This window comes from Phascolarctos cinereus, unplaced genomic scaffold (genome assembly GCF_003287225.1).
Source record: "Phascolarctos cinereus isolate Bilbo 61053 unplaced genomic scaffold, phaCin_HiC Scaffold_7;HRSCAF=346, whole genome shotgun sequence".
Taxonomy (NCBI): Eukaryota; Metazoa; Chordata; class Mammalia; order Diprotodontia; family Phascolarctidae; genus Phascolarctos; species Phascolarctos cinereus.
Window position 1 is genome coordinate 85,466,714 of NW_027556180.1, and position 27,168 is coordinate 85,493,881.

General features: G+C 38.8%; 1 protein-coding gene across 2 annotated transcripts in view; it reads right to left on the reverse strand.

Annotated features, from left to right (window-relative positions):
• The window catches only part of BMPR2 (bone morphogenetic protein receptor type 2), a 214,465-nt gene extending 193,398 nt beyond the window's left edge, over window positions 1–21,067 (reverse strand). For both annotated transcript variants that reach the window (XM_020972823.2, XM_020972822.2), the window contains exon 1: window positions 20,984–21,067. In XM_020972823.2, the coding sequence (XP_020828482.1) occupies window positions 20,984–21,059 (76 nt within the window). In that variant the 5' untranslated portion in view covers window positions 21,060–21,067. The remainder of the gene's footprint in view (window positions 1–20,983) is intronic.
• Window positions 21,068–27,168: the final 6,101 nt, after the last annotated feature.

The following is a 27,168-nucleotide window of genomic DNA, read 5'->3' on the forward strand; positions in this document are numbered from 1 at the left end:
ATGCTAGGCAAATATGTTATCATCATCTCAGGGGAGAAGTGCTTTTTCTGTGGGCAAAACAAGAGGCTGTTTAGGAAATATTGATGACATAGCTCCAAAGAAATTCATTATTGTCAAAATGTGAAAGGGAACTTTAGAGATCCTCTAATCTCAATCATGCATTTTACAGATAAGAGAAACTGAGGTCCAAAAAAATTAACTGACTTACCCAAAGTCAAATGACTGATGAGTGACTATGTCAGAACTAGGATGTCTATCTATTATCTACTTTCTAATATTTTCCTTTAGTCCTCTGATTGTTGTTCACTCTTTGTTTTCCCTATCTCCTATTACTTTAATCTAGTTTGTTAAGAATTTACCGTGTGAAGACATTGTTCTGACTGTCATTGTTCCGATAGCCAGGAGAGCTCATCAATTAGGACTAACAAGACATGTGGTACACTGGCCCTTATGGAGCTTGGTATAAAATGAATTGAAAACTTCTTCAAACAACTATCTCTGAGACAACAGACATATACATGATACCTAGTAGCCAAATTAATATGTAGTTCTGGCTAGTAAATGATTTGAGTTATAACTAGTTCATCACCCCAAATGTTATTCTATAACATATATTAAGCTGTAGAAAAAAAATTTATATCTTCAAAACAGCTACTTCAGTCCCTTTTCACACTCCTGCACACAGCAAGAGGAAGAGAAGGAAAGAAGTATTTATATAGTACCTAGTATGTGCCAGGCACTGTGCTATGTGCTTTACAAATATTATCTCATATCATCCTCACAACAGAGTGCTGGACTTCTGGAGTAGAGAAGACTTGGTAATCCCACCTTACTAGATATGTGCCCGTGCACAGGATACAACCCTTCTGAGATTCACTTTCTTCATCTGTAAAATAAGATTAGTAATAACAGTGATACCTACTTCACTGGGTTATTATAAGAATTAATGAGAATATATATCATTTTGTAAACTTTAAAGCTATATGGAAATGACAATTAGTATTATTATTATTAATCATTATCCCCCCACACTGGAACATAAAGTCCTTAAAGGTAGGAATTATTTCATTGTTTTTATTTATATCTCAAGCACCTAACACAATGACTGGCACATAGTAGGTAATTACTAAATAGCTAATTGAATCACTTCAAAACAACACCAAATGCACCAAATAAAAAGAAGGCAAAGAAAACATGAACCTTGAAGTTATGATTTTTAGACCTGGTTCAATCACTGACATATGGCCCATATCAATGGATTTCAATATTCCACAAAAGCCTACAAATCTAGGAGACACACTGCTATGGGCTCATTATAAAAATGTATGGTCATGGCAGATATGTTTAATTTGTGCCTGCATCATCACTTCCTGTTGGAGATACCAGTCACCACCACCATTATCATCATCATGGCCAAGCATTGACTGGAATTTACTACCTATGTGTAAGGCAATACGCAAGTCACTGAGGATACAAAAAGGCATAAGTCAGGTTCTTGAAAACAAGAGGTTGTTAATTTGGTTAAGGAATAGATCTAAACATTAGTGAGTAATGATGATAATAACAATAACAAATTATTCACTCATGCAGAATTGTTTGAGTAAATGAAAAAGTTTGCACTTGCCATTCAGGACAAGGTAACTGTCTACAGAAATTACCCTTAAAGAGAACAGATGTAGTGATCAATGCAGATTATTCAAGGAAAAACTAAAATCATACAACACATCGCAGCAGACTACAAAAATCTGACATCTACCAAATACTTACCAAGAAATGGTTAGAATTATGCATCAGAGGTTTTCTTACTTTCACAAGACTAAAAGACAACAAATCCTATTCTACTAACAAAGAACTCAAAAAATTCTTGAGAACTCAACCAATAAACTTTACTAGAACCAAACAATAGTCACAGACCAAACTGCTGCATGCCTACAACTGACTGGATACAAAAATGATACATAAGGACTTAAAAACAATGTTTTTAATAGATGCTGTTATAATAAATATCCCACTTTATGGAATGTACAGCTTTCAAAACAGAGAGCCCTAAAAAAGAAGAAATCAAAACCATATGTGATTGCATTGAAGTACCTGTCATCACCATCATCTTATCTGCTACTGGAGTTAGTTCACAGAAGATGAGCTTACATTCCAATACTTTTATCCATTATGAAAAGATATCGTCATATCTACTTATATAACAGTCCACCAAACATTCAGCATAAAAAAAGGAACAGTAATTTATCCCAAGACCGTTTCTCTCTGAACTCCATCAACTATAAGACTAGAAGATAAGAACAATAGTAATAATGAAATAAGATATATGCTAAGTGTCAGATTATTAATACAAATAGGAAGTGTTATATGAGTCCAAAGGAATGTGTTAAGGAAGAACTGGAACAGCCAGTGAGAGTTTCATAAAAGGCCTGTAGTAGGGCCAGCTTGAGGCTCCAAAAACTGGAAGAAGTCCATAAAAAATTTCCACATATTCAAAAATTTTGAAAAAACATTGAGAACAAATTCTTTTAACCACCTTATGTCTCATTCTCTATCTGTGAATAAGGAATAATAATGCTTGTCTCTTACCTACCTCACAGTAATGTTCTAAAAATTAAAAAGTGCTGCCAAAGAATTTTCATTTCCTCAGAAGGTGACATATAAATGCAAAGTAGGATTATAAAATCTTCTACTTGCCATTATATGTTCATGTATAACCACAGGTTGATTGAATCTGGAAGACAGACATTTTACATTTTCTAAAGGAAATTCCCTTTCAGTCCAAGAAAGTAAGAAAATCTCTGATGCATAATTCTAACCACTACGTCAATACTATTCCCAATTAGATGGTAGTGGTTAGTTAAAAGCTCATTAATGCAAAGAAGTCATAGACAGGAGTGGGAAGGGTGGAGATCGCAGAAAATAAAAATGAAGACTCCAAACTTTTATGAATAGATGTGGACCCTGAGGAAATTTATATGACAGACTTTTAGGCCAAAGAGTGCCATGACAGAAGTTGTAGAGGTTCCTCAAACCCAAGACTCTCTTGATTAGAGTCACCTCAAAGAAGGCCATCCCAAGAGTCAAATGGTCTGTATAGGTTAACCCTACAATTCCTCCACCTGCTCCACCTATCAACATACTAGAAAAGTATACAGCATCTATTTTCACTTCTCTATCTTCATTTCTATTTAAGTCATGTATATCTCATCTAGAAGTATAATTTTACAGGGTATAGTATAATGCTGTATAATAAGCAATAAGTGATAAGAGTGAAATGTAAAGTTATCATTGGTTTCATTTTTTAAACAACCCAAAACAAACCACTAGGGGATGCATTTTAATATTAAGCAGATATGTAAGACTAAAACGGTTGAAAAAATATATACAAATTTAAGGTCTGCTAATCAGCCCTTCACTTTCAGCAACTAAACTACTAGAAGCTATCAAACTACTAGACCATAATTAACCAAACATCATGCATTTATCAAGTGCCCACTATGTGCAAGACACTGTTCAAGGCAAATATGGACACAGGAGAAATTCATAAAATTCATAAGCTGTATTCAATTCTGCTCAACAACATGGCAAAAGTAAATAATTTCAAAAGTAAGATTTAAGCAAATTCTCTCATTTGAGCACTAGTAATTTTGGTTCCCGTGGGAAAGAGTACAATGTACAAAGAAAAAAAAAATTGGATTGAAGTCCCAGATCTTCTACTTGCTACCTGCATCTGACCTTAGGCAACTCAAGCTCAACTTCTAGGACTTGTTTATTCATCTGTAAAATGAGGGAGTTAGGCTACATTACCTCTGACCCTTTAAGCTCTAAACCTACAAAACTATTCAACTGTGAAACAGAAATGACCCTTGATAGGTATCAAACAATTGTGATTTGATTGTGTATGGGAGGGGGATAGTCAAGTCAACAAGCATTTATTAAGCTCCTAGTATATACCAGTCACTGTGCTAAGAACTAGTATAGTTACAAATTGTTTTCCAAAGTAGGTGAACAAAATTACAGCTCTACCAACAGTGCATTAGTATGCCTGTCTTCTCACATTGCTAAAAGCAATTGTCATTTTCCCCCTTCATTTTTGTCAGTCTTATGGGTATTTAGGGAAATCTCAGAATATCTTTAATTTGCATTTCTCTATTAGTGATTTGGAGCATTTTCTCCAGTATCTTTAATAGCTTAGATTTCTTCCTTGGGAACTAACACAACTCTTGGGATAGGCTCTTGTACTTGTACTTACATATTTGAATCAGTTCCTTATATATCTTGGACATCAGACCCTTACTTGCAACAAAGATTTTTTTTTTACTAATTAACTATTTCCCTTCTCATTTTAACTTCATTAATTTTGCTTCTGCAAAAACTTTTCAATTTTAAATAACAAAAATTGTCCATTTTCTTTTCTGTGATTCTATCTACACCTCGTTCAGTCATGAAATCCTCCCCCATACAAATTTGAAATAGGTATTTCCTCCCTTACTCCTTTCAATCTGTCTATGATATGATCTTTATCAAGGTCATTCATCCACTCGGAACTTATTGTGATATATGGTGTGAGGTATAGGTCTAAACCTATTTTTCTCCCACACTACTCTCTAGTTTTCCTATCGATTTTTTCCAGATAAGTCCTTACCACAGTAGTTGGAATCTTGGGTTTTATCAAACAGTATGCTACTATCTTTGTATGCCTCTATAATTGCACTCTCAATCTATCCCACTGATTGACTTCTCTACTCTTTAACCAGTATGAGATTGTTTTGATAATTACAGCTTTATAATACAGTTTGAGATATGATACAGCGAGGACCCTTTTCTTCCACTATCCCCCCACTATTTAATTTGAGATTCTAGACATTTTGTTCCTCCAAATGACTATGTTATCTTCTCTAGCTCTATAATGTAATCCTTTGACAGTTTGGCATGGTACTGAATAAGTAAATTAATTTATTGTCGTTTTAATTTTTTGGCATGGACCAACCATGACTAATTAATATCTCTCCAATTATTCAGGACCATCTTTATTCCTGTAAAAGAATGTTTTGTAGTTGTAGAAATATACTTTTTATGTGTACTTTCATATAGATAGCCTCTTGAATATTTTATACATTCTGTAGTTATTTGAATGGAATTTCTCTCTCTCTTCCTGCTGGATTTTGTTGGTAATAAACAAAAAGGCTGGTGATATGTATGGGTTTATTTTCTAACCTGCTAGCTTGTTAAAGCTGTTAACTACGGAGCAGCTAGGTGGTGAAGTGGACAGAATATGGGCCCTGGAGTCAGGAAGACCTGAGTTCAAATCCGGCCTCAGACACTTGACACTAAGTCACTTAACCCCATTGCCTAGTTAAAAAAGAAAAAAATGGACATTTATCATTTTCCTGTTTTGTCATGTTAGCTAATATGATGGGTGTGATGTGGTACCTCAGAGTTGTTTTGATTTGCATTTCTCTAATCAACAGTGATTTAGAGCATTTTTTCATATAACGATAGCTTTAATTTCTTCATCTGAAAATTGCCTGTTCATATCCTTTGACCATTTATCACTTGGGGAATGACTCGTATTCCTATAAATTTTATCCAGTTCTCCATATATTTTAGAAATGAGGCCTTTATCAGAGACACTGGTTGCAAAAATTGTTTCACAGCTTTCTGCTTCCCTTCTAATCTTGACTGCATTGGCTTTGCAAAAACTTTTCAGTTTAATAATACTAATGTTATTTACTGTCAAAGTTCAGAATTTTTTAAAAAATTAAACTATGACAAAACCCTGACCAAATTTCCTGAACCTACTGATGACAGACCCTGGCCTTTTCCTGAAATTTCAACCTTTCAGAAATAATTAGTGTTTTTTGTGAATCCAAAATATGTCTCCCACAGTTTCAAACACCTCATGCAACCCTAACTCCTTCCTATCCTCCCTACAAAGTCTCACCAAATTCCTAAACTATTCTCATTTGACTAAAACAGTGACTTTTTAGCCCAACAGAAGGTAATGGAATTTCTAGTCTTGCTTTAGTCCAGAGAACCCCCTAGTATTCTGTACTTTGCAGAATGACATTAGCTTCCTTAAGGTTTAGGAGTTATTTTCTAGTTTATATCTTGATATTTTCCTTGTAGATACTTCTTGGTTTTAACTCCTTCCTTTACATCCTATCACATCAATCTATGATTTTGTCCTTAATAAAATTTTTTGTGCTCTCAATCCTGTGACTGTTCCAGCTATAATCCTCATTATGGTCTTCTTGAATTCAGTCATTCTTCCCTCTAATACATTCTATACACTGTTATAAGAAAATCTTAAAATATTCTTTGGCATATGCCATGACCCTGGTCCAAATACCTTAGTGAATTATTCAAAATTTTGTACAATCTAGGTTTTACCTACCTCTACCCCAACATTTTCTAATTATTCCCCCACATAAAATCATCACTGGTCCATGGACCAAAATATGGTGTACACTGCAACATCCATGTTTTTGCTTAGTGTCCATGATGTCTAATCTAAATTTTATCTTTCCTTCCACGCCCAACTCTGCCTCAATGCCTCATTGAAGTCTTCCCCAATCTCTCTCTATTAACTCCTACAACATTCATCTTTAACATTCACATTGCACTTAGCATATCTGAACCTTTATTATTAAGTATCTTTTATGCGTCCAACCTATTTTCCACAGGCAGATGGGAAAGGCTGCAAATATCTCTGCTCTGAGGACAGGCATCAGATCCTTGATGACTAAGCTCATGTGAGCCTCCAATGCTTGTCTCATTCTGAAAATAAAATTTTAGTAAGAATCTGAGGGTCCAACATGAATCCATACTATTCCAAGTTAAGCATTAAAATGGAATATGTAAAGGTCATTATGAATTTTTTTAAAAAGACCATTTGAGATTTTCCAGGAAGAAAAAAAGATCAAGATTGCCTAACTCAATTAGCTATTAATAGAAGTGTGGAAAGAAAAGGCAAACTAAAGAAATCAAATCTGTGACACAGAGTACCCATTTTATGCATAACAAAATCCAGACAAACCACATCTGTAAGTTTCACCAAAAAACCCACCCCAACAACAATTAAAACAATATAATAGTAAATTAGAGTTACTGCACATATGCTACAACAATAGAGCTGTCAGTTTTTCTCTTGAGGAAGGAATGTCTCCTCACAAAAATCTCTGAATCAGAATTTTTTCTTTCAATATTGTATAGACTAATAAGAGAGTACAAAGTAACCTGTTACTGTTAGCTTTTCAGGATTGGAAAAGCTAAATCAATAAAACCAAAGCAACAATAATAATAAAAACTTAGATATTGACGTTTTACTTTAAAATTAATAAATTCCCCATTCTTTTCCTATAAGTAAAATAAAACTAACAAAAAAGGTAAAGAGGAGGATTTTCCCCTGAAATTAATGACAATAAAATAAAACTTCATTAATTTGGGCTAGATGATAGGGAATGTAACAATGTAGTCAGTGGCTAGACTGAAACTTACTTCTGAACTATTTTTTAAAGATGAGTTTCTAAGTAAAATGATAACACATGCAAAATTGTAGAGAAAATGGTTTACCTACTTATGAAAAAAATCTTTTCAAGTGATTTCTATTTTCTTTTCTGCCACTAAAATTCCAAGTCATTAGAAGTATCTTTTACTGTTACGCTTATTATGTAAAATTATTTATTAAATCTGTCCTTTAGGTAAGCTCTCTTTGATATCACTTTGTAATACAAATTCAAATTACAAAATGTATTTGCAAGTAATAAAACTGAATTTCTTGAAAAGTATTCTGTAATCAGTTTTTCTTGAAATTGACTGAACTCCCCTTTGATCCAGCAATAGCACTTCTAGGGCTATATCCCAAAGAGATCAAACAAATGGGAAAAGGACTCACATGTACAAAAATATTCATAGCAGCTCTTTTTGTGGTGGCAAAGAATTGGACATTGAGAGGATGACCATCAACTAGGGAAAGCTGTGGTATATGAATGTAATGGAATACTATTGTGCCATAAGAAATGACGAACAGGCTGATTTCAGAAAAACCTGGAAAGACTTATGTGGTCTGATGCTGAGTGAAGCAAGCAGAACCAACAAGACTTTGTACACAATAACAGCCACGTTATGCAATGACGAAGAGTGTTAAACTGAATGCTTCTCAGCATTACGAGGATCTAAGACATCTCCAGAGGCCTCGGGATGGAAAATGCTGTCCACATCCAAAGAAAGAACTATGGAAGTCGAATCGTTCTCACTTATTTTTACCTTCTGTTGAGTTTTGTTTCATCTTTCTGATGGTTCCTCCTATTGGTTTTAATGTTTACTTACAACTTCACTAATGTGAAAATATGTTTAATAGGAATGTAAATGTATAGCCTATATCAGATTGTGTGCCGTCTTGGGGAGGAGGAAGGGGGAGAAAAATTTTCAACTCAAAAGCATATGGAAGTGATTGCTGATAAATCAAAATAAATTAATAAAATTTTTTAAAAAGGGGAAAAAAAAGAAATTGACTGAACTGTCCCCAATCCCCAATGCCTAGTCTAAACTGATGAGATTTTGCTATACTTGAAACACAATGGGGCCTTTAGACCTGGATGGTCAAAAAAATGTTTATAGCCCCTTTTTTTGTGGCAGCAAAGAATTGTAAACTGAGAGTGTCTAACAACTGAGGAATGACTGAACAAGTAATGGTATATAATTGTGTTTAAAAAAATACAATTGTGCTATAAAAAATGATAGTAGGAAATGATTTCAGAGAAACGTAGGAAGACTTGTATGAACTGATACAAAGTAATATGAATAGAACAATTTATACAATAATAGCGATATTGCAAAAACAAACCATTTTGAAAGACTCAGGAATGCTAATTGACACAACGATCAGCAACAACTCCAGATGACTCAAAATGAAACATGCTATCCACCTCCTGAAAAAAGGTGATGTATTCATAATGCAGTAGTTTGTTTTACTTGACTATACATATTTGTAATAGGGACTTCGTTTTTCTTGCTTTCTCAATTGGGGAGGGGGAAGAAAGAAGGGAGACAATACTGATCTGAAAACAAATTAAAATTTAATTTAAAAAATTATTTTAACAATATAGAGCCTTAATAAACCGCTGGTTCTACTCATATGGCAAAAATGAGAAGCATATAGGACTTATTCTCTATTTTAATTTGATTTTTGTTTGAACTGAATGTTAATACTGACAAGAACTTTTGCAATAAAACAGCTTCTTTTTAAATGAGCCAATTTTCACTTTTAAATATAAAATTCTTATCTGTATCAACAAGTCCAACACTGTAGAAAAATACAAAGTTTTAAATACCGCTAATTAAATAAAATCAATGAAATCAAAAATCAATCTAACAAGAAGCTAATAAGCCCTCAAAAGGGTTATGATGTGTACCTATCACTGACATTCTGAATTTAAGATTCAGAATTACAGATTTAGAGCTGAAAGCACCCTCAGAAGTCATTTAGTTAAATATTTATTAAGTACCTACTACTTGCCAGTCACTGTTTCAGCCCTGGGGATTCAAAAGACAATTAACTGCTCACAAAGAACTCACAATCTAATAGAGGAGACAACATGAAAATAACTATGTACAAACAAGATATTTACAGGATAAATTGGAGATAATCAATAATGAAAAGGTACTAGCATTAAGGAGGATCAGGGAAGGGTTCCTGTAGAGATAGAATTTTAGCTGGGAGTTGGAAGGAAGCCAAGGAAGCCAGGAGGCAGAGACAAGAAAGAGCATTCCAGGTATGCAGAACAACCAGTAAACATGCCCTGAGTCTGAAGATGGAGTATTCAAGGAAAAGCAAAGAGGCCACTATCACTGGATTGCAAAATATGTGGGGGAAAGTAAGAAGTAAGAAGAATGCAAAGACAGGAGGGAGCCAGGTTGTGAAAGGCTTTGAATGACAGAGTATTTTATAGAGGTGACAGCCACTGGAGATTATCAAATTGGAAGACGACATTATCAGATCTGTGCTTTATGAAGATTAATTTGACAGTTAAGTCGGAATGGAATGATGTAATCCAATTGCCTCATTTTAAAATAAGGAACCTAAGGTCCAGGTGAGGTTAAATGACCTGCCCCCCATCACCCAAGTAGGAAGTAAGGAATCAAAGCCATAACCCAAAAACCAAATGACCTCACTCCAGATCTCGGCACTCATCCCAGTACACTATGCTACCTCTCTAACCACTTGTATCTTTAAACAATTTTATTTTTTTTATCAGAGTCATTCTTTTCACACTAAAATAACAGGTAGCAATACTATTCACTCTAGGAACCCTACAAAATTCATTCTTGTCAAGCATAATTTTAAAAACACACACATACACACAAATAAAGGTGAATTAATAGCAATATCAAGGGAAATACCAAAGTAAAGTTTAATGGCTTTTCCTAGAAATTTCTTCTATTGGGATTTTCCATTCATCACTTTTGTGACAGCATGGTTAGTCTCTTCACTAAAGCCATAATTACTCTACTTTTGGTCATCTTCCAAATGGTATACAGTGACTAATCAGGAAGAGGCTTAAAAAACCTTTAAGGTACTTTTCTTATTTGCCTCCTACAGAAGGAGATAAACAGATATTAATTACTATAAGTAATGAAGGCAGAGGAAGACCCAAAGAGGTGAAGGAGTATCTTAAGTATGTGGAAGCATAACACTTGAGTATGTGGTCAAAGTATTTGGTCAGGTATTTGGAGGCTTCACATCAGCAATACTTAGCATTAGTTTGGAAGGGTTATCAGGAAGAGTGTTAAAGGAGAGGAATTAGGAAGAGATATTCTTAGAGGAGTGATTAAGGGAAAAGAAAGAGTGATGACTGAGTTAAGTACTACCTGAACAAAGAAGTATATGAGGGAATGCAGAGAAACAGTTTTCCTTCTGTCAGAGAACGCCTAGAAAAAATGGTGCTCTTCATGTTTCTGTGCTACAAACTAATGGGGGGGGGACACAAGTGTTTCAGTGTATCTTCTAAAATTTGAAGAAGCATAGTGTCTATTTCTCACTTCAGAAATCGAGTAAGTAAGCAATGGGCTTTCTAAAAGAAGGGGTAGTAGAACCATATGATGGATATTTCAGTTCTTCTCATTTGGATCTTTCCTATAATTTGGGTTTGTTTGGGGTTTGGGGGGGGGGGGTTGGGCTTCTCTTTCCTCATTACTTATTATTTAGCCCTGGCAAGAGAAAGAGAAGTGAGGGGCAGCTAGGTGGTGCAGTAGATAGAGCACCCGCCCTGAAGTCAGTAGGACCTGAGTTCAAATCTGACCTCAGACCAAACACTTGACACTAGCTGTATGACCCTAGGCAAGTCACTTAACTCCAATTGTCTTTAAAAAAAAAAGGAGAGAGAGAAAGAGATGTGGTGTAATGGATAGAGTCAAGCTTCAGTCAGGAACAGCTGGCTTCAAATTCCACCTCACACAAACTAGCCTTACCCTCTCAGTGTCCTAAGTAAGCCTCTAAGGCCTTGAATGGCAGTACAGTTGCCTATCTGCATTGACAGTTTCTTTACAACAAGTTCCCTACAGTAATAAAATCACAGATCCAGGGACAATAAAAATTTGGTAGAAACTAGACCTACTAGTTTCTATGCTTCATCCAACATATATTGCATCATGGGCAACTGCAGGCATACAACAAGCTTTAAATACTAACACTACCGCTCTAGAGAGCCAAGATGGCGGAGTGAAAGCAGTGACTTGCTTGAGCTCTCCTCCAAACCCCTCCAAATACTCATAAAAAATGGCTCTAAACAAATTCTGAAGCAGCAGAACCCACAAAAAGACAGAGTGAAACAAATTTCCAGCCCAAGACAACGTGGATGATTGATCAGAAAGGTGTGTCGCACCGGGCTGGGAGCGCAGCACAGAGCAGCGTGGGCGCGCAGGCCGCAGCAAACCTGGAGCAGGCCTCAGAGGACTGAATCGCGGGCAGCTGTGGAGGTTTCCAGACTCCTCAATCCACCAATGCCAAAGACAACTTAGAAGGTCAGTGGGAAAAGTCTGTTTCTGTCGGTGCCTGAGAAAGGAAGGCGGGGTTTCAGCTCCATTCCCCAAGAGCGTGGCCCTGTGGGGGGGCAGCTGCTTCCCGAGCTTCCGGCCCACAGACTGAGGGGGAATCCAGTGGCTGATCAGAGAGGGATTGCAGGGATCTCTTTGCCAGTGCTGAGGCAGGAATCTCTTGCTTTGCCCGTGTTTGGATCTGGGCCACAGTTCTGGGCAGCGGTGCTGAGGTGAGGAGGAGCACTGGCTTGGTGGAGCTTGTAGTGATTGCGGAGAGAAGCCCCTCCTCACAGTTACAGGACAGAAAGGAGTACTTGTAGTCACAGGCCAGGAAAGGAGTAAACACCTTGCCCCTTATCATACCACCTTGGAAGAACTGAAAATTTACAGGTCCCTACAAGTATCTCTGAAAACAGCTGTACAAACCCCCGAAGCTTGGGACAGCACATTCTCCACATTGGAAGCAGATTCGTACCTTAACAAAGAGTTTAAAACTCAAGTAATTGGCTGGGATCATGAGCAAGCAGGGCAAAAAGAGTCAGACTATATTATCTTACTTCGGTGAAAAAGAAGACCAAAATATACAACCAGAAGAAGACAACAAAGTCAAAGCCCCTACATCCAAAGCCTCCAAGAAAAATATGAATTGGTCCCAGGCCATGGAAGAGCTCAAAAACGATTTTGAGAAGCAAGTTAGAGAAGTAGAGGAAAAACTGAGAGTGATGCTAAAGGAGACCCAAAAAAATACTGAAGAAAATAACACCTTAAAAAATAGCCTAACCCAAATGGCAAAAGAGGTCCAAAAAGCCAATGAGGAGAAAAATGCCCTAAAAAGCAAAATTGGCCAGATGGAAAAGGAAGTCCAAAAGCTTACTGAAGAAAATACTTCCTTAAAAATTAGAATAGAGCAATTGGAAGATAGTGACTTTATGAGAAATCAGACACAGTAGAACAAATCCAAAAGAATGAAAAATTAGAAAACATGTGAAATATCTCACTGGAAAAACAACTGACCTGGAAAATAGATCTAGGAGAGAGAATTTAAAAATTATTGGACTATCTGAAAGCCATGATCAAAAAAAGAGCCTAGACATCATCTTTCAAGAAATTATCAAGGAAAACTGCCCTGAATATTAGAACCAGAGGGCAAAATAGAAATGGAAAGAATCCACAGATCTCCTCCTGAAAGAGATCCCCAAAGGAAAACTCCTAGGAATATTGTAGCCAAATTCCAGAGTTCCCAGGTCAAGGAGAAAATATTACAAGCTGCCAGAAGGAAACAGTTCAAGTACTGTGGGAACACAATCAGGATAACACAAGATTTAGCAGCTTCTACATTAAAGGACCGCAGGGCATGGAATATAATATTCCGGAGGGCAAAGGAGATAGGATTACAACCAAGAATCACCTACCCAGCAAAACTGAGTATAATCCTTCAGGGGAAAAAATGGTCATTCAGTGAAATAGAGGACTTTCAAGCATTCCTGATGAAAAGACCAGAGCTGAATAGAAAATTTGACTTTCAAATACAGGACTCAAGTGGAACATGAAGAGGTAAACAGGAAAGAGAAATCATAAGAGACTTATTAAGATTGAACTGTTTACATTCCTGCATGGAAAGATGATATTTATAACTCATGAGACCTTTGTCAGTATCAGGGTAGTTGGAGGAAAAAAATTATATGTATGTATATGTAGATAGATAGATAGAGGGCACAGGGTGTGCTGAAGATTAAGGGGTCATATCTGGAGAATAAAATTAAGGGATGAGAGAGGATTATACTCGGAGAAGAAGAAAGGGAGAGGTAGAATGGGGTAAATTATCTCACAAAAAAAAACAGAAAAGTCTCTTACAGTGGAGGGGAAACAGGGGAAGGTGAGAGGGAATGAGTGAATCTTATTCTCATAGGATTTGGCTTAAGGAGGGAATAACATACACATTCAATTGGGTATGGAAATCTGTCTTACCCTACAGGAAAATAGGGGGGAAAGGGGACAAGAGAGCAGGGGGATGATAGAGAGGAGGGCAGATTGGGAAAGGGGTTAATCAGAAGTAAATACTTCTGAGGAGGACAGGGTCAAAAGAAAGAATAGAATGGGAGGGCAGGATAGGATTAAGGGAAATAGAGTTAGTTTTTCACAACATGTCTACTATGGAGTGTTTTGCATAACTGCACATGTACAACTTATATTGAGTTGCTTGCCTTTTCAATGAGGGTGGGTGGGGAGGGAGGAAGAGAGAAAATTTGAAACCTAAAGTTTTAAAAACATATGTTTAAAAAAAATGTTTTCACATGCTACTGGGAAATAAATATAGGAAATGGGGTACAGAAGTCTATCCTGCCCTACAGGAAAATAGAAGGGGAAGGGGATAAGAGAAGGGGAGAGAGATAGAAGAGAGGACAGAGTAGGGGAAGGGATATTCAGAATGCATGACATCTTGGGGTGGGGGAAGGGGGGAGATGGGGTGAAAATTTGGAACTCAAAAACTTGTGGAAGGGAATGTTGAAAACTAAAAATAAATAAATTTATATTTAAAAAAAATACTAACACTACCAATAAACTTGTGCATATTACAGTGATGTTTTAAGATATAAGTCTAAAATCAAAAGTAGTATATCATGTAATTTATATATCATCTATATGCATGACACTCTCCTTCAGCACACTTATCCGTTTTTTGTTTTGTTTTGTTTAGAGCCATGTTTATAGATACCTATCTTATGCGCTAAAGAAAAATCTCAATTCTATCTAGTCTATTCCATATAGCAGGGAACACTGTGGAATTGAAGACCATTTCATGAACAATGATCTAATTCAACCTCTTCATTTTATAAAGAAACAGAGCCAAAAGTTAAACAATTTCCCAAGGTCACCAAGATATTTTTGAGGCAAAGTCAAGACTCTCCTTACTTCCCAGTCCATTGTTTCCCCACACAACTAATTTGCTCACATTACAGATGAGATAACTGGGATATGGAAGATAAGTAACTTCTGTTACATCACCTGGATTAAGAACAGAGCCTAGAATAGGAATTATTAATCTCCTCACTACATATCTCCCTTTTTCACTACTATTCAACAAGTACTTATAGGTTGTGCAGTGGATAAAGACTAAGTCTGGAGTCAGGGAGACCTGAATTCCAATCTAGCCTCAGATACTAAGTGACCGGGGCAAGTCACCATCTGCCTCAGTTTCCTCAACTGTAAAATGGGAATAATAATAGCATCTACTTTCCAAAGCTGTTAGGAGAATCAAATGACATACTGGTAAAGTGCTTAGCACAGTGCCTGGCACATAGTAGGTACTATTAAATGCTTAGTTCTTTCCTTCCTACTATGGCCAAGCACTATGCTAAGCACAGGAAGATCAATACAAAAGACAAGAAGATCTGGTCCCTACATTCTGTAAGTTAGTTTATATACTAGAGGACAAGACACAACAAAATAGTAATATAAAGGTACAAAGTAGTATATGATTCATTTCTAATGTGGTATGACTAAGTATCATAAAAGAGTTTTTGCTCTGCACATTAGGATTCACAAAATAAAGTCCAACATTTACCCTTGTTAAGTAGTACTAGCTTCTTTATAGATTATAACTTGTCTTAGGTAAAAGAAAAAGACAAATTCTTCCCATACTTCACCTTTCCCCTTAGTAACTCTCCACCTCAAACCCCCACACCCCTCTTATACAAACACACATACATACACCGCAGCTTTCATTAAAACAAAAAAGCCAGTAGAACTTTCAAACAGAGATATATTTAACATTTCTTTTCTTGGCCCAGTATTAGTTCCAAGGACTAGATCACTGTCCAACATGTCTCCTACCTGATATACCTACCCAAACTGATAGACCCAAACCATGAGCCTAAATATGGACTAAATAAAATATAACCAAGAGCTTTAGCTCCAAACTTCCAGTTATTCAATGGGGAGCGCCTACTGGGGTTGAATAAGATCAGGATTCTTAACCTGGACTCTGTGAACTTGGTTTTTTGATAACTGCATTTTAATATAATTAGTTTCCTTTGTAATTCTCTGCATTTATTTTATACATTTACAAACACTCTAAGAAAAGGTCCAGAGGTTTTCTCAGATTATCAAAAGGGTCCATGACACACAAAAAAGTTAAAAGCCCCTGGACTAGATGATCTCTAAGATTCCCTTCCAGATTTATGATGCTATGATCCTGTTCTAGAACACTTTAAAGTCATATCTTGATTTAAATATGTTCCTAAAGCTTGGTGTGTAAAACAAGAATCTAGCAAACTGAATTGTTTTAAATTTATTACTGAATCTGGTTGTCAAATGAAACTTGTGAATTCTTTGGTTAAAATGAGAGATCTTGGATAAGGCAAATAAATAATTATTTGATAATTTCAAGGTTTTTCAATTAATTCAAGAAATATTTATTAAGGAGCTATCATATTCAGAACACTGTGGTAGGTGCTACAAAAGGCAAGACAGGACCTTACCCCAACAAATTAAAGGGATAATACCCATATACAAATAACTTGACACAAAATAATTCATGATAAAGTCCTTCCCTGCTCCTCCAGTCAGTAATCACCATTGCCCCTTGAACCTTACCTAGAACATACTTTATTTCTATTTATTAAATGTACCTGACTTGGGTTTTAAAGGATAGAGAGAAATTAAACAGGTGGAAAAGATGAAGGAAGAAACAGAAGGAGCAAAGACAAGGAGAAGAGAAAGCATATGAGCTTTGAGGAGAAAGGAAATCATCCAGTTTACCAGTGGAGAGTGTATATGGGGAACAGTATGAGATAAATCTGGAAAAGTAAAGCAGCCCCAGACTGTGAATGGCCTGGAATGCCAAGCAAAAGAGTTTTAATCAGACTCCCTGGGCACCAAGAAGCCTCTGAAGATTTCTGAGCTAATCAGATCTATGTGTAAAGAAGATTAAGTCACTCAATCAACAAGCGTGTATTAAACACCTACTACATGCCAGGCAGCTTTAAGTAAATTTTTTTTGATGAGGATGGAGAGGGGTCAGACTGAAGGGAGACTGATTAGGAGGCTAATGAACTGAGGTGATTGTTCCATGAGCAGAGAAAAGGAAATACGGACACTAGAAAAGTTGTAGAGCTGGCATCAATAAGACTTGGCAACTGATAGGATATGTGGAATGAGTGCGGAATGAGTAACCCAGGATGGCTACAAGTTTGTGAACCTAGGTCACTGGAAGGATAGTGGTGGCTCAATAGAAACAGGGAACAAAAGAAGAAGAGTGGGTTTGGATGAGGGAAAGATAAATAGTTCTGTTTTGTACCTGTCGTATTTGAAATGCCTATAGGCCGTATAGCTCAAAATGCTCAACAGGCAGTTGGTGATACAAAACTGGAGAACCAGAAAAACACAAGGACTAGATATATTGATCTAAGGGTCAACTGAGCCTATTCCTTGATATTTGGGAAGGAATTGGTGTATGAGGATGTATGAAAGAAAGGGACGAATGCTGAAGCAAAGTGGATCAAGGGCATAAGACACGTGTATGTCTTGAGGGAAGAAGGGAAAAGAAAGGGAGAAAAAAGGGGAGAGAGAGGAGGGATGGAAGGAGAGAGGGAGAGGAGGGAAGGGGAGAGGGAGATATAGATAGATATAGATAGATAGAGAGAGAGAGAGATAGAGAGAGAGAGAGAGAGAGAGAGAGAGAGAGAGAGAGAGAGAGAGAGAGACACGGCGGGGGGGGGAGTTTAAGTGTTTATGTGCTGAGGACACAAATATGTACAAGGAAATAGTTTCTTTCCACAAGCAGCTACATTCTAATGGAAGAAGACAACAAAAAGGGAAGCTGAAAGGAGGGCAGGGGAAACAGCAAGCTGATTTATGGCAAGGTCGCTGGTCAGGAGGTAAAGAAGTCAGTAGAGTATTTGAGCTGGGAGAAAGGAGAAAGTTAAGGATGCTCCTCATAAGATGGTTTCAATTTTTTCCATAAGTAGGTATTCTTAACTTGAAGTACACATGGACTATGTCAGGGGGGGTAGAAAGTGAAATGTCAGATAAATAGAAGCTATAGCTCCCATTGAGGAGAAACTTGGTGAGAGTGTTGCCACCTGAAAAGACAATCACTTTCCAAGGAGGAGGATGCCATGTGGGGGCAGTGCTATGAGTGGTGGCTCTGGGGTAAGAGGACTTAGGTCCAGCAAGTAATTTTGCCTCCCTCCTGCTTCAGTTTCCTCATCTGTAAAATGAGGAGGTTGGCACAGCTGACCTCTGTGGCACATTTCTAGGATCTGTGAGCCTAAAAGGAATAGTAGCACCTCACCACCCCACCAAAGGAAACATCAAGGTGTGCACTTTCAGCCCAGCAGACAGTACTGGGCAAAGGTCCTTTCACACCATGGGAATGCCAGGCACCCTCATCAAGTGCCTTCCCAAAGCTGGCAGAGCAAAGGTAAGTACCTTTGAAATATTCTACATATCAATGATTATCAAGAGTTCTTAACTCTAATAGATGTATTACTAAGAAATTTAGTTTTGGGTATCTTTACCCAAGCAGATTTAGAATCCTTCGAAACACAACTAGAGAAGTAACTCCCCAACCTGTAAGCCAAAAACGTCTCTGAAGTTTTTGTGTGGAGCCTATTAATTCATAAATAAACATGCAGTAGACAGAACACATCTCACAATACAGGTAGCACTATTTTTCAAATGTACATACTTAATAAGATACAAATTCATTTAAACGTGTTACTGAGTTCATAGTTTATTTGTATATTTTCTACAACTCCTGTCATGAAAAGGGGTGTGTGTGTGTGTTGGAAATCCATGAAATATTCTGACATTAAAAAGAAGTCCTAATGGTGAAAAGATTGGGAAATGCTACACTAGTTAAAGAGACATCATTAAAAATGATGGGGTTTTTTTGTGAATTAAAATACTCAAACTTTATAATTCATTATGCCTACTACAAGCTATGGTTTAAACAACAACAACTACAACAAAGGCCCAAATTCTTTTTAGGCCACAATTCTAAGAACTGTTTTATTATTAGAAAATAGAAAATAATGTTTAAGTCCATGGTTTTATTCTACTCCTATGGAAGTCATATCACAAATTGCTTCATTGGAGAGGCAGCCTACCTTAGTGGCTAGGACCCTGGACCTGGAGTCAGATGGACCTGAATTCAAATCCTGACTTACTAGTACTAGTTACTTGCTAACTGTATGATCCTGGTCAAGTCACTTAACCTTTCTGAGCCTTAGTTTCTTCATCTGTAAAATGGGGACAATAATAGTGTCTATCTCCCAGGGTTGTTATAGGGATCAACTGAAATAGTATGTAAAGGAAATCAAATGAGGTAACAGGTAAAGCTCTTTGCAAAAAGTAAAATGCTATATAAATGCTACCTGTTATTAAATTTTAATAATTTTACATTCCAATATAGCCTCAGGAGCAACAAAAATGTTGACATAAAAATGTTGAAAGCCTTCACTATAAGATGTCTGATGTCTGTTTCCCACTGTACCTTCTTAAAAAATCACTGTAATTTACTTTTTAAAAATTTTGCATTTAACATATGCAGTTTCCATATGCAGATTAAAATGTTACATATGAAGAATATTCCACTACCTAACGTTCATGAAGAAATTTAAAATAAGTCATTTGTTCCCTAAAAGAGAAAATAAGGAGCCAGAATAATCTATTACACTGAATATTGAGTTTTTAAATCTTTTTCAACTGAAAATTTCAAGTTATTTTTTATATTATAAACATATTTATCCTAAAAGGAAAAGGCAACATCAAAACATCCCAAGGCATAAAAGTCACTCTAATGTGTGTTGTTAACCAGCAGTCTTTCTCAAAGCAGGCCCTTTTTAAAAAATGGAAAACAAGGAAGCAAACTCTATGCTTATCAAGAAGCTTCAGACAATGTTACTATATATATGGAAACATCGTCAAATTTTCCTTGTTATATTAGCAATTTGTTTGCTATTCTTAAAGGAGACAATATTTTAAATATGGTTAGATACTGAAGGTGAGTAACGATGATTACATAAGATAGTTTTATATTTTGCCTTCCAAGCAATCAATAAGACGCTGAAAGATTTCCACAAACTGGAGGAATAAAATGTCTAAAAAGGAGGGGTGACTACTATAACCTATAAACTACAGTAACACTTCAAGTCTCACAAGTCCCATACTCTTAAACTTGTCCCAATGACAGGAAAGTGAAGAGATGTCAAAAAATGTCTGGTCAACAGTTAAGGAACCCTTAAAAATACAGGAAAATGTAGGTGACTAGTTTACCAGCTTCAGAGAATTAACGTCTGTCCAATAATTGTCTGTCCAAAAAGACCAGCAATTAACAGCATTACAATACTTAAAGAGTATCACAGATCTGCTCATCATCATTTAATCTAACCATTCAGTAACATATGAAAATAATAAGAGTAATCTGGAGCCAACAACAACACCCCCCCAAAAAATGTTCCACATTAAAAAATTAATAGTCGTGAATAGGCTGTAATAAAAATGCCAAGCATTAAACATAAATGTGCTTCTTTGAAAACTGAAAGCTCTATTCCCAAAGATCTCATAATAGCACACACAGGTCAGTGGTGATTAAAACATTATTTTTAATTCTCGCATTACCTCACAGCTAAAAATGTCATGATACCACACCCACTAGGCTTTTTTCCTAGTTGGAGAAAAAAAAACAGGAGAAATTTCTAAATAACACAAATATGTTAAGTTATTAAATTCCAGTTGACTAAATGGAAAAACGTATGCAATTATGACAGTTTTTCTCCCCGAAATAGTTATTAGATCCGTATCGGCGCCTTAACTGGGACAGCAGACATTCTGCTTTTTCCTCGATCACACGCTCAGTTAAATGCCAGCCCTGCCCCCTTTCTCCCCCACCCCAGAGCTGAAATAGACGGCTAGTCAATAGCACCCAGCGGCTACTCACCAGCCGCAGTGCTGATCAGCAACACGGTCCAGGAGAGCAGCAGCGCCGGCCCGAGGCTTTGCAGAGAGGTAGTCATACCTGAGCGAGCCAAGGAGCCAGAGGGTCGAGAAAATAGGAGAGAAAGGGAGAAACACCGGCAGGAGGAATTTCCCCCCTCCTTTTTCCGTTTTGAGTTATCTTGATGTTCCTGCTCGGAATTCTCACAGCGCAGTTTGAAAGGACAAATGGCAGATGCTTAAAGAATCCGTCTGCAGAGCTCGAACTCCACTGCAGAAAATTCCCTTCATTTCTCTCCTCCTCGGACGTGGCTCACGCGAGGGGGCCGGCGTGGCTCTGCCCTCCAAACAGGCTGCATTCTCCGGACAGAGATGTGGAGAGGGGCGGGGGGCCGGGGGCGGCAGGGGGAGTCTGTGAAATCACCACGATTTTCCACGTAGTTTCACAATATCGAAAAAAGAGCCCGGTTTGGAAGGAAACATAGCCAGGGAGCAGGTGCGAGTGGAGGGTATTCCGAGGAGGACGGAGAGGAGATGGGGAACCCCCTGAAACCTTGCCCCCTACAACTTCCCTGCCTGGGGAAGGGGCGATGCCGGCGGGGGAGGTGGCGTCAAGCCCGGGGCTCCAGGCCGCATCGCGCGCGGCTCCTGCTGCTGGTGCGTGGTGGGGGGGCTAGGGAAGAGGCCGGGCTCGATGGGTGGGGGGCACGTCCCTCCTAAGTAAGTTTCGCTTCAAATCACTTCAATTTCAAGGCGGACGCGTTGCGCAAAGGTGCCTCCCCCCATGATCCGCCCGGCCGCCGAACTGAAACCAGCAAGCCCCCGGCGCGTCCGAATTCCATGGGCCGAGGGCGGAGGGCAGGCCGGACGGGGTCCCCCAGGGAAGGCCAGCAGTCCCCGCGGCCTCTGCTTCTCCTTGGCCCGCCTCCTTTTACGCTCGAAGTCCTGGGGCCCCGGCTCCGCGAGACGCTCCGAGGTCCATTCCCCCGCCGTCCAGGTCTCGTCGTCGCCTCCTCCTCCTCCTCCTCCCGTCAATGGTTCCTCAGCCTCCCCGCGAGGAAGCCGGGGCTGCCGCCGCCGTCGCCGCCGCCGGGTCGCGCCCCGCTCCCTCCTCGCTGGGCTCTCCCGCCGCTGCGGCTGGGGCTGCGGCTCCTCGACGCTCGCTCCCCGCGGGGCTCGTGGGGGAAGGGGGCGTCGGCGAGAGGATGGAGGGGCCCGGGGAGGGGGAGGGGGCACCTAGACACGCCGCACCCCAACTGAGGCGGGGTGGGAGGCGGGGGAGAGCAGCTCGCGAGCCTCCGCGACCAGAGCAGACCAGACACAAAGGGGGGAGACGCTGCAGCTGCCAGTCTGCGGCGCTCCGGTCACCGGGCGTCGCCCCGCCCCCCCTCCTCCTCCTTCTCCTCCTCCTCAGTCTCTGTCTCTTCTCGGCCCCGTCTGTCTCCAGCCTGCGGTTGAGCCCGGGTGGTGGTGGCGGCGGCGGCGGCTACGGAGAAGCCCCACTGCGGCTGCGCGGCCTCGCGAGCCCCACCTAGCCCCGCCCCTCCCTTCAGCTCTGAGCAGGGAGTCAGTAAACCCTCGCCTTTCCGGTGGGTTTCACTAGCCTAGAGCCGGGAACTTGGGCGGGGAATGGGGACCGAGATCAAAACTGGCAGCACACACGCACACATACACACCCTTTATCCACATGAGCTTGTTGCATGTTTAGTTTGGGGGGGTGTATCGGGAGGGGAAAGAAAGGGGAAAGCATGATTAACATTTTCTCGTAAAGAGCTCCATGAACTTCTGGGAGCAGTGATTTCAATCCCCCCCACCTCCTACCCCTACCACCAAAGTCTCCGCCTCTCTCCTCGACGATTGGTTCATAGAAGTCTACTCTAGGCGGGTCCTCTTAGTTTATTGGTTCTCGGGGAGAAAAGTTGCCTACCTGGGAGTTGTAGTCCCAGGTACAAAAAAAAAGAGAGAGTCAGAAACAGAGACTGAGATAGACAGAGAATGAATTACCGCAAAGCACGAGCTGAACTCGATTCTCCATGGAAACCCGAGCGCTTGGTCTTCCTGCGTGTATCCTTTCCTGATTCAAACACAAAAGGGAGCGAACTTAGCGGAACAAAAGCAAATGTGTATTTGTCCCGCCTTATTGTCCCCCAACTCCCAAAATACTCTCCCCCAAGTATTCTTTCCATCTTCCAAACGCTTCCAAAGCGCCCTCCTCACAACCAACCCCATGAGATGCTGAATAAAGCTTTGTACTGCATTTAAGGGTCTGGCTCAAGTTATTCCCAAACCACAAAGCTAGAAGTCATTTTACCTCCCTTCTTGCTTGAGAGAGCCTTTGTCACCAAGGCATTAAGTATCAGAGGTGGTATTTGAACCTGAGTCTTCTCACTCCAGAGATCATCTCCCGCTCTTCATTTTCCAAAAGCAGCTTTCCCAACTTCTTTGTCAAAAAGACAAGAGTTCAAAATACGACCTTAAAGACTTCACTTAACTTCTGACTGTTTACTCATCTGCGAAATGGGGGGGGAGGGGAAGCTGGTTTGGTGGTAATAATATTACCTCCCTCCTAACATGGTTGTGAGGACCACAAGAGATATTTGTAAAGCGCTTGGCAAACTTTAAAGTGCTGGCTATTTTTACTAGAGCTGCTTTACAATCCACTGGAGGGAGATGGAGGGAGAAGGACTTAAAAAATAGACAATGAAGAGGTTGCTTTTTTTATGCATTTATTCTTTTTTAAAATAATGCCTTTTGCATACGCCGCCTCAAGTCTGGAGAACAGCAAAAGTCCCATTTGGATGGTCCCATTTTTTTTCCATTTGCTTGTTCCCAAACAGCAAGGATTAAGGGAGGATGTTTCTTCCCTCCTCCTACCAGGAGCCCAAACACCCCGCTGCGGCAGACGCGGACGCGGGTGGGGGTGGGGGTCTGTTTCAGGGAAGAGGAGGGGCTCGGAGCCCGGTGACGCGCGCGCTCAGCCTCGCCATGTTCGGAAGAAGTCTGAAGCTGGCACTTCGCCTGCGGGAGAAAAGCCTGCGTAGGAGGGCAAGGGAGGAGGCGTTCCCTCTGTCTAGCCTTCTCTTCTCCCCTGAAGCATTGGAGTTATTCCCGAGGCAGGTTTTGCAGGTCCTTGCTTTGAGCCTCGAGGAGTTTCAAAAATATACTGTACGTAGGCACTATTTAATGACCCACCACCCCTCCGCTTTTAATCCATAGCTTTCCCTTATCTGAACATTTTTTATGTAAATATTATTTTATTCAAATTATTGCAGTTCCTGGTAAAATTGGCATCATATTAAATTACTGCAGTGATGGAAGGTAAAAGAAATGCCAGCTCTGCCTGGATTCCCAGACATTTTTGTAGTGTGGTGTTTGCTTTACTAGAAGTCTTCCTTTATAGAACCAAATGCCCTTTATCCAAACATTAGTATCGTAATTGCTGTTATTACTTGTGTATAAAAGGAGGTATATGTGAAGTAGTATTAGCCCCATGAGATGGGAAGTTTAAGAGGGACCTTCCACCCAAGTCACTGGAATAGGAATGAAAGGAAAAGCTATGGATGGCACATGGACTACTTTAGAGGCTTAACATTATCAAACAGCTCTGTTTGTCAGGGTCAATACTCATTTTTCAGTGAAGTTCTGCCAGTTCCAAATGAAGCTCAAGGTTGAAGTAGTCAAAAGGGGATTCAGTGGCTCAGGGAAAACTGCCAAGTAATTTTCTGCATAAGAAACATTTGACCTACACAGAAGTCTAAAATATTTGTACAGATCTGATGGGAATGTACTCTAGTTTATAGATGAGGATGGAATTTAGTCCTGCAAAAAAAAAAAAAAACAAAGCAAACCCATTTTCTTATTTACTTGAAAAAATGCGAATGTACAACTAAAAAAATGGTGACAGTTCTGCAGTTTATTAACTGGCATTGTACTTTTTTTGTGCCAAAAATTGGCTATTTAAAATGAAAAATTAAAACAGACTACCCATAAATTATATGTTGCAATCGACATTCAACTTTTGTTTATTTGTATGGCATTTTCCCTAAGAAAATTATACCCATGTGTGGTATCTAAAGTACTAGAAGGGGATAGGCTCTAGACAACCTTCTACACAAGGAAAAATATACACATAGTGGAAGGAGCTTCTGAATTGAATTAAGAGACTTGGACTCAAGCCCTGGTTCCCCTGTTAACTAGCCTTATGATTGTGGACAAATCACTTAATCTGTCTTAGACTTAGCTTCCCAATATGTAGAAGGAAGAGATACTGGCACCATCTAACTCACAGAAGTTGTGAGAAAAAAATGCTTTCTAAATTGTAGTGTTACATAAAAGTAACTTAATCAGCAAGCCTTTATTAGGTATCTCCTACATGTTTTCCACTGTGTAGGGGGTGGGGGTAGTACAAAGGCAAAAATGAAACAGACCCTGGACACAAATATAGTATGCAACCACTAGCTGAGCAGTCATAATTATTAGGCAATTCAGTGTATGATCACTTGTTGCTGGTAACTAAAAATGTGCATGGGACCATGTTGAAGATAGTTTATTATATCAATTATGTTGAACACAGTCTAAGACTAGCCTTACCATAGGATAACAAAGAAGAGGTCCACATGAAAAGAACTGTGACTGGAATCTATGGACCTTGTGTCAGGGGGTGCTGCGACAGGGACTCAGCAGAGCAGCAGGTTCCCCCACCACTTATTCCTCACACCTTTTCACTCTAATACCATGACATCCTGAAACCTAAAGACAATGTCTTGCTTTGGACTATTCCCATACAACCAATAGTGTGCTGGTAAATGTTTAACAGCTGGCTCTGGGGGGAGGGGGGAATGCATGGGGCATACTTTTACATTTAATCTGCATTATTAACATTTTATCCATCATTTTCTTAAGTCTAGACAATCAACAAAACAATAAATGAAGCCAACATTTGTAACTTTTGCTGATTTCTGAGGTGCAAATGCTTACACTGAAAATTTAACCCTATGCTTTCCTTGTGTCCAACACACCACTGCAAACAGCTCTTTGCAAATTGTCATTTATTGGTTTATCTGTCTTTTTTCTAGGCTGTCATAAGGAATTAAACAATATTCATTATCTGCTCCCAGGCTTCACAGAATCTGAGAGCTAGAAAGGAACTCAAAAGTCATCAAGTTCAACCCATATCTGAATGTGTCTCTCCTTGAAGTATCAGTCAGTCAATCAATAAACACTTATTAAAGGCCTACTATTTGCCAGGTGCTGTGAATTTGGAACTCAAAGTTTAAAAAAAAAAAGGTTAAAAATTGTTTTTATATGTAATTGAAAAAAATTAAATGTTATTCTTTTAAATATCAAGTAATCCAACACCTTTATTCTACAGAAGAGGAAAAGAAACAATTATATAATATACAAATATTTGTTGATTGTTTTAAATAAATGTAGTATGTTGCTACATTAAAACTAGTCTAACAAAGCAAATGGAATGTGTAGCCTACTTAAGAGAACAAATACCACCTTGAAATATAATAGAATTTTTAGAGCTAGAAGGTAATTTAGCTATTGCTTAGGAAACTGATTTTTCATAGATTGTAAAAACAAAAAAAGTAAATTTCCATCTGTTCTATGATCAAGTTATTGCAAATTAATGAGGTCCTGAGTTTTTAACTGATATTTGTGCTTGAATAACATCCATCTTCTGCTAAGCCCAGTGTCATCACAAATATTAGCTTAAGAATCTCAATGAACAATATTCATACACAATGTAATTTGAGCAACTCTAGAAAGGCCTTGCCTACAAAATCTCCTGTTGCCTGAAATTCTCCTATTGAAGGCTTTTTTCTCCCAAACCCTGATTCCTGCCCAATTAAATACAGATAGGTTTAGAAGGCAGTTTTGCCTCAGACAGAAGAAGAAAGAAGAGAAGAAGGTTGGAAGATGACAAACTTTGACTTTCAGTTTTGCCTAAAGTAACTTTTGCCTATGGAAAAGTCATTAAATATGATCCCCTCATTTCTGGGGTTCGGAGAAGAGTGAAACAGAGGAGGAAAGTGATCAAAGTACACATAAATAGTTTATAGTGGTGGTGATGATGATGATGATGGTAGTGGCATGTATAATAATAGCATTGCAAAGTTATCAAACACTTCACATACATTATTTCATTTAATCCTCAAATACTCCAGTGAAATAGGTGTTATT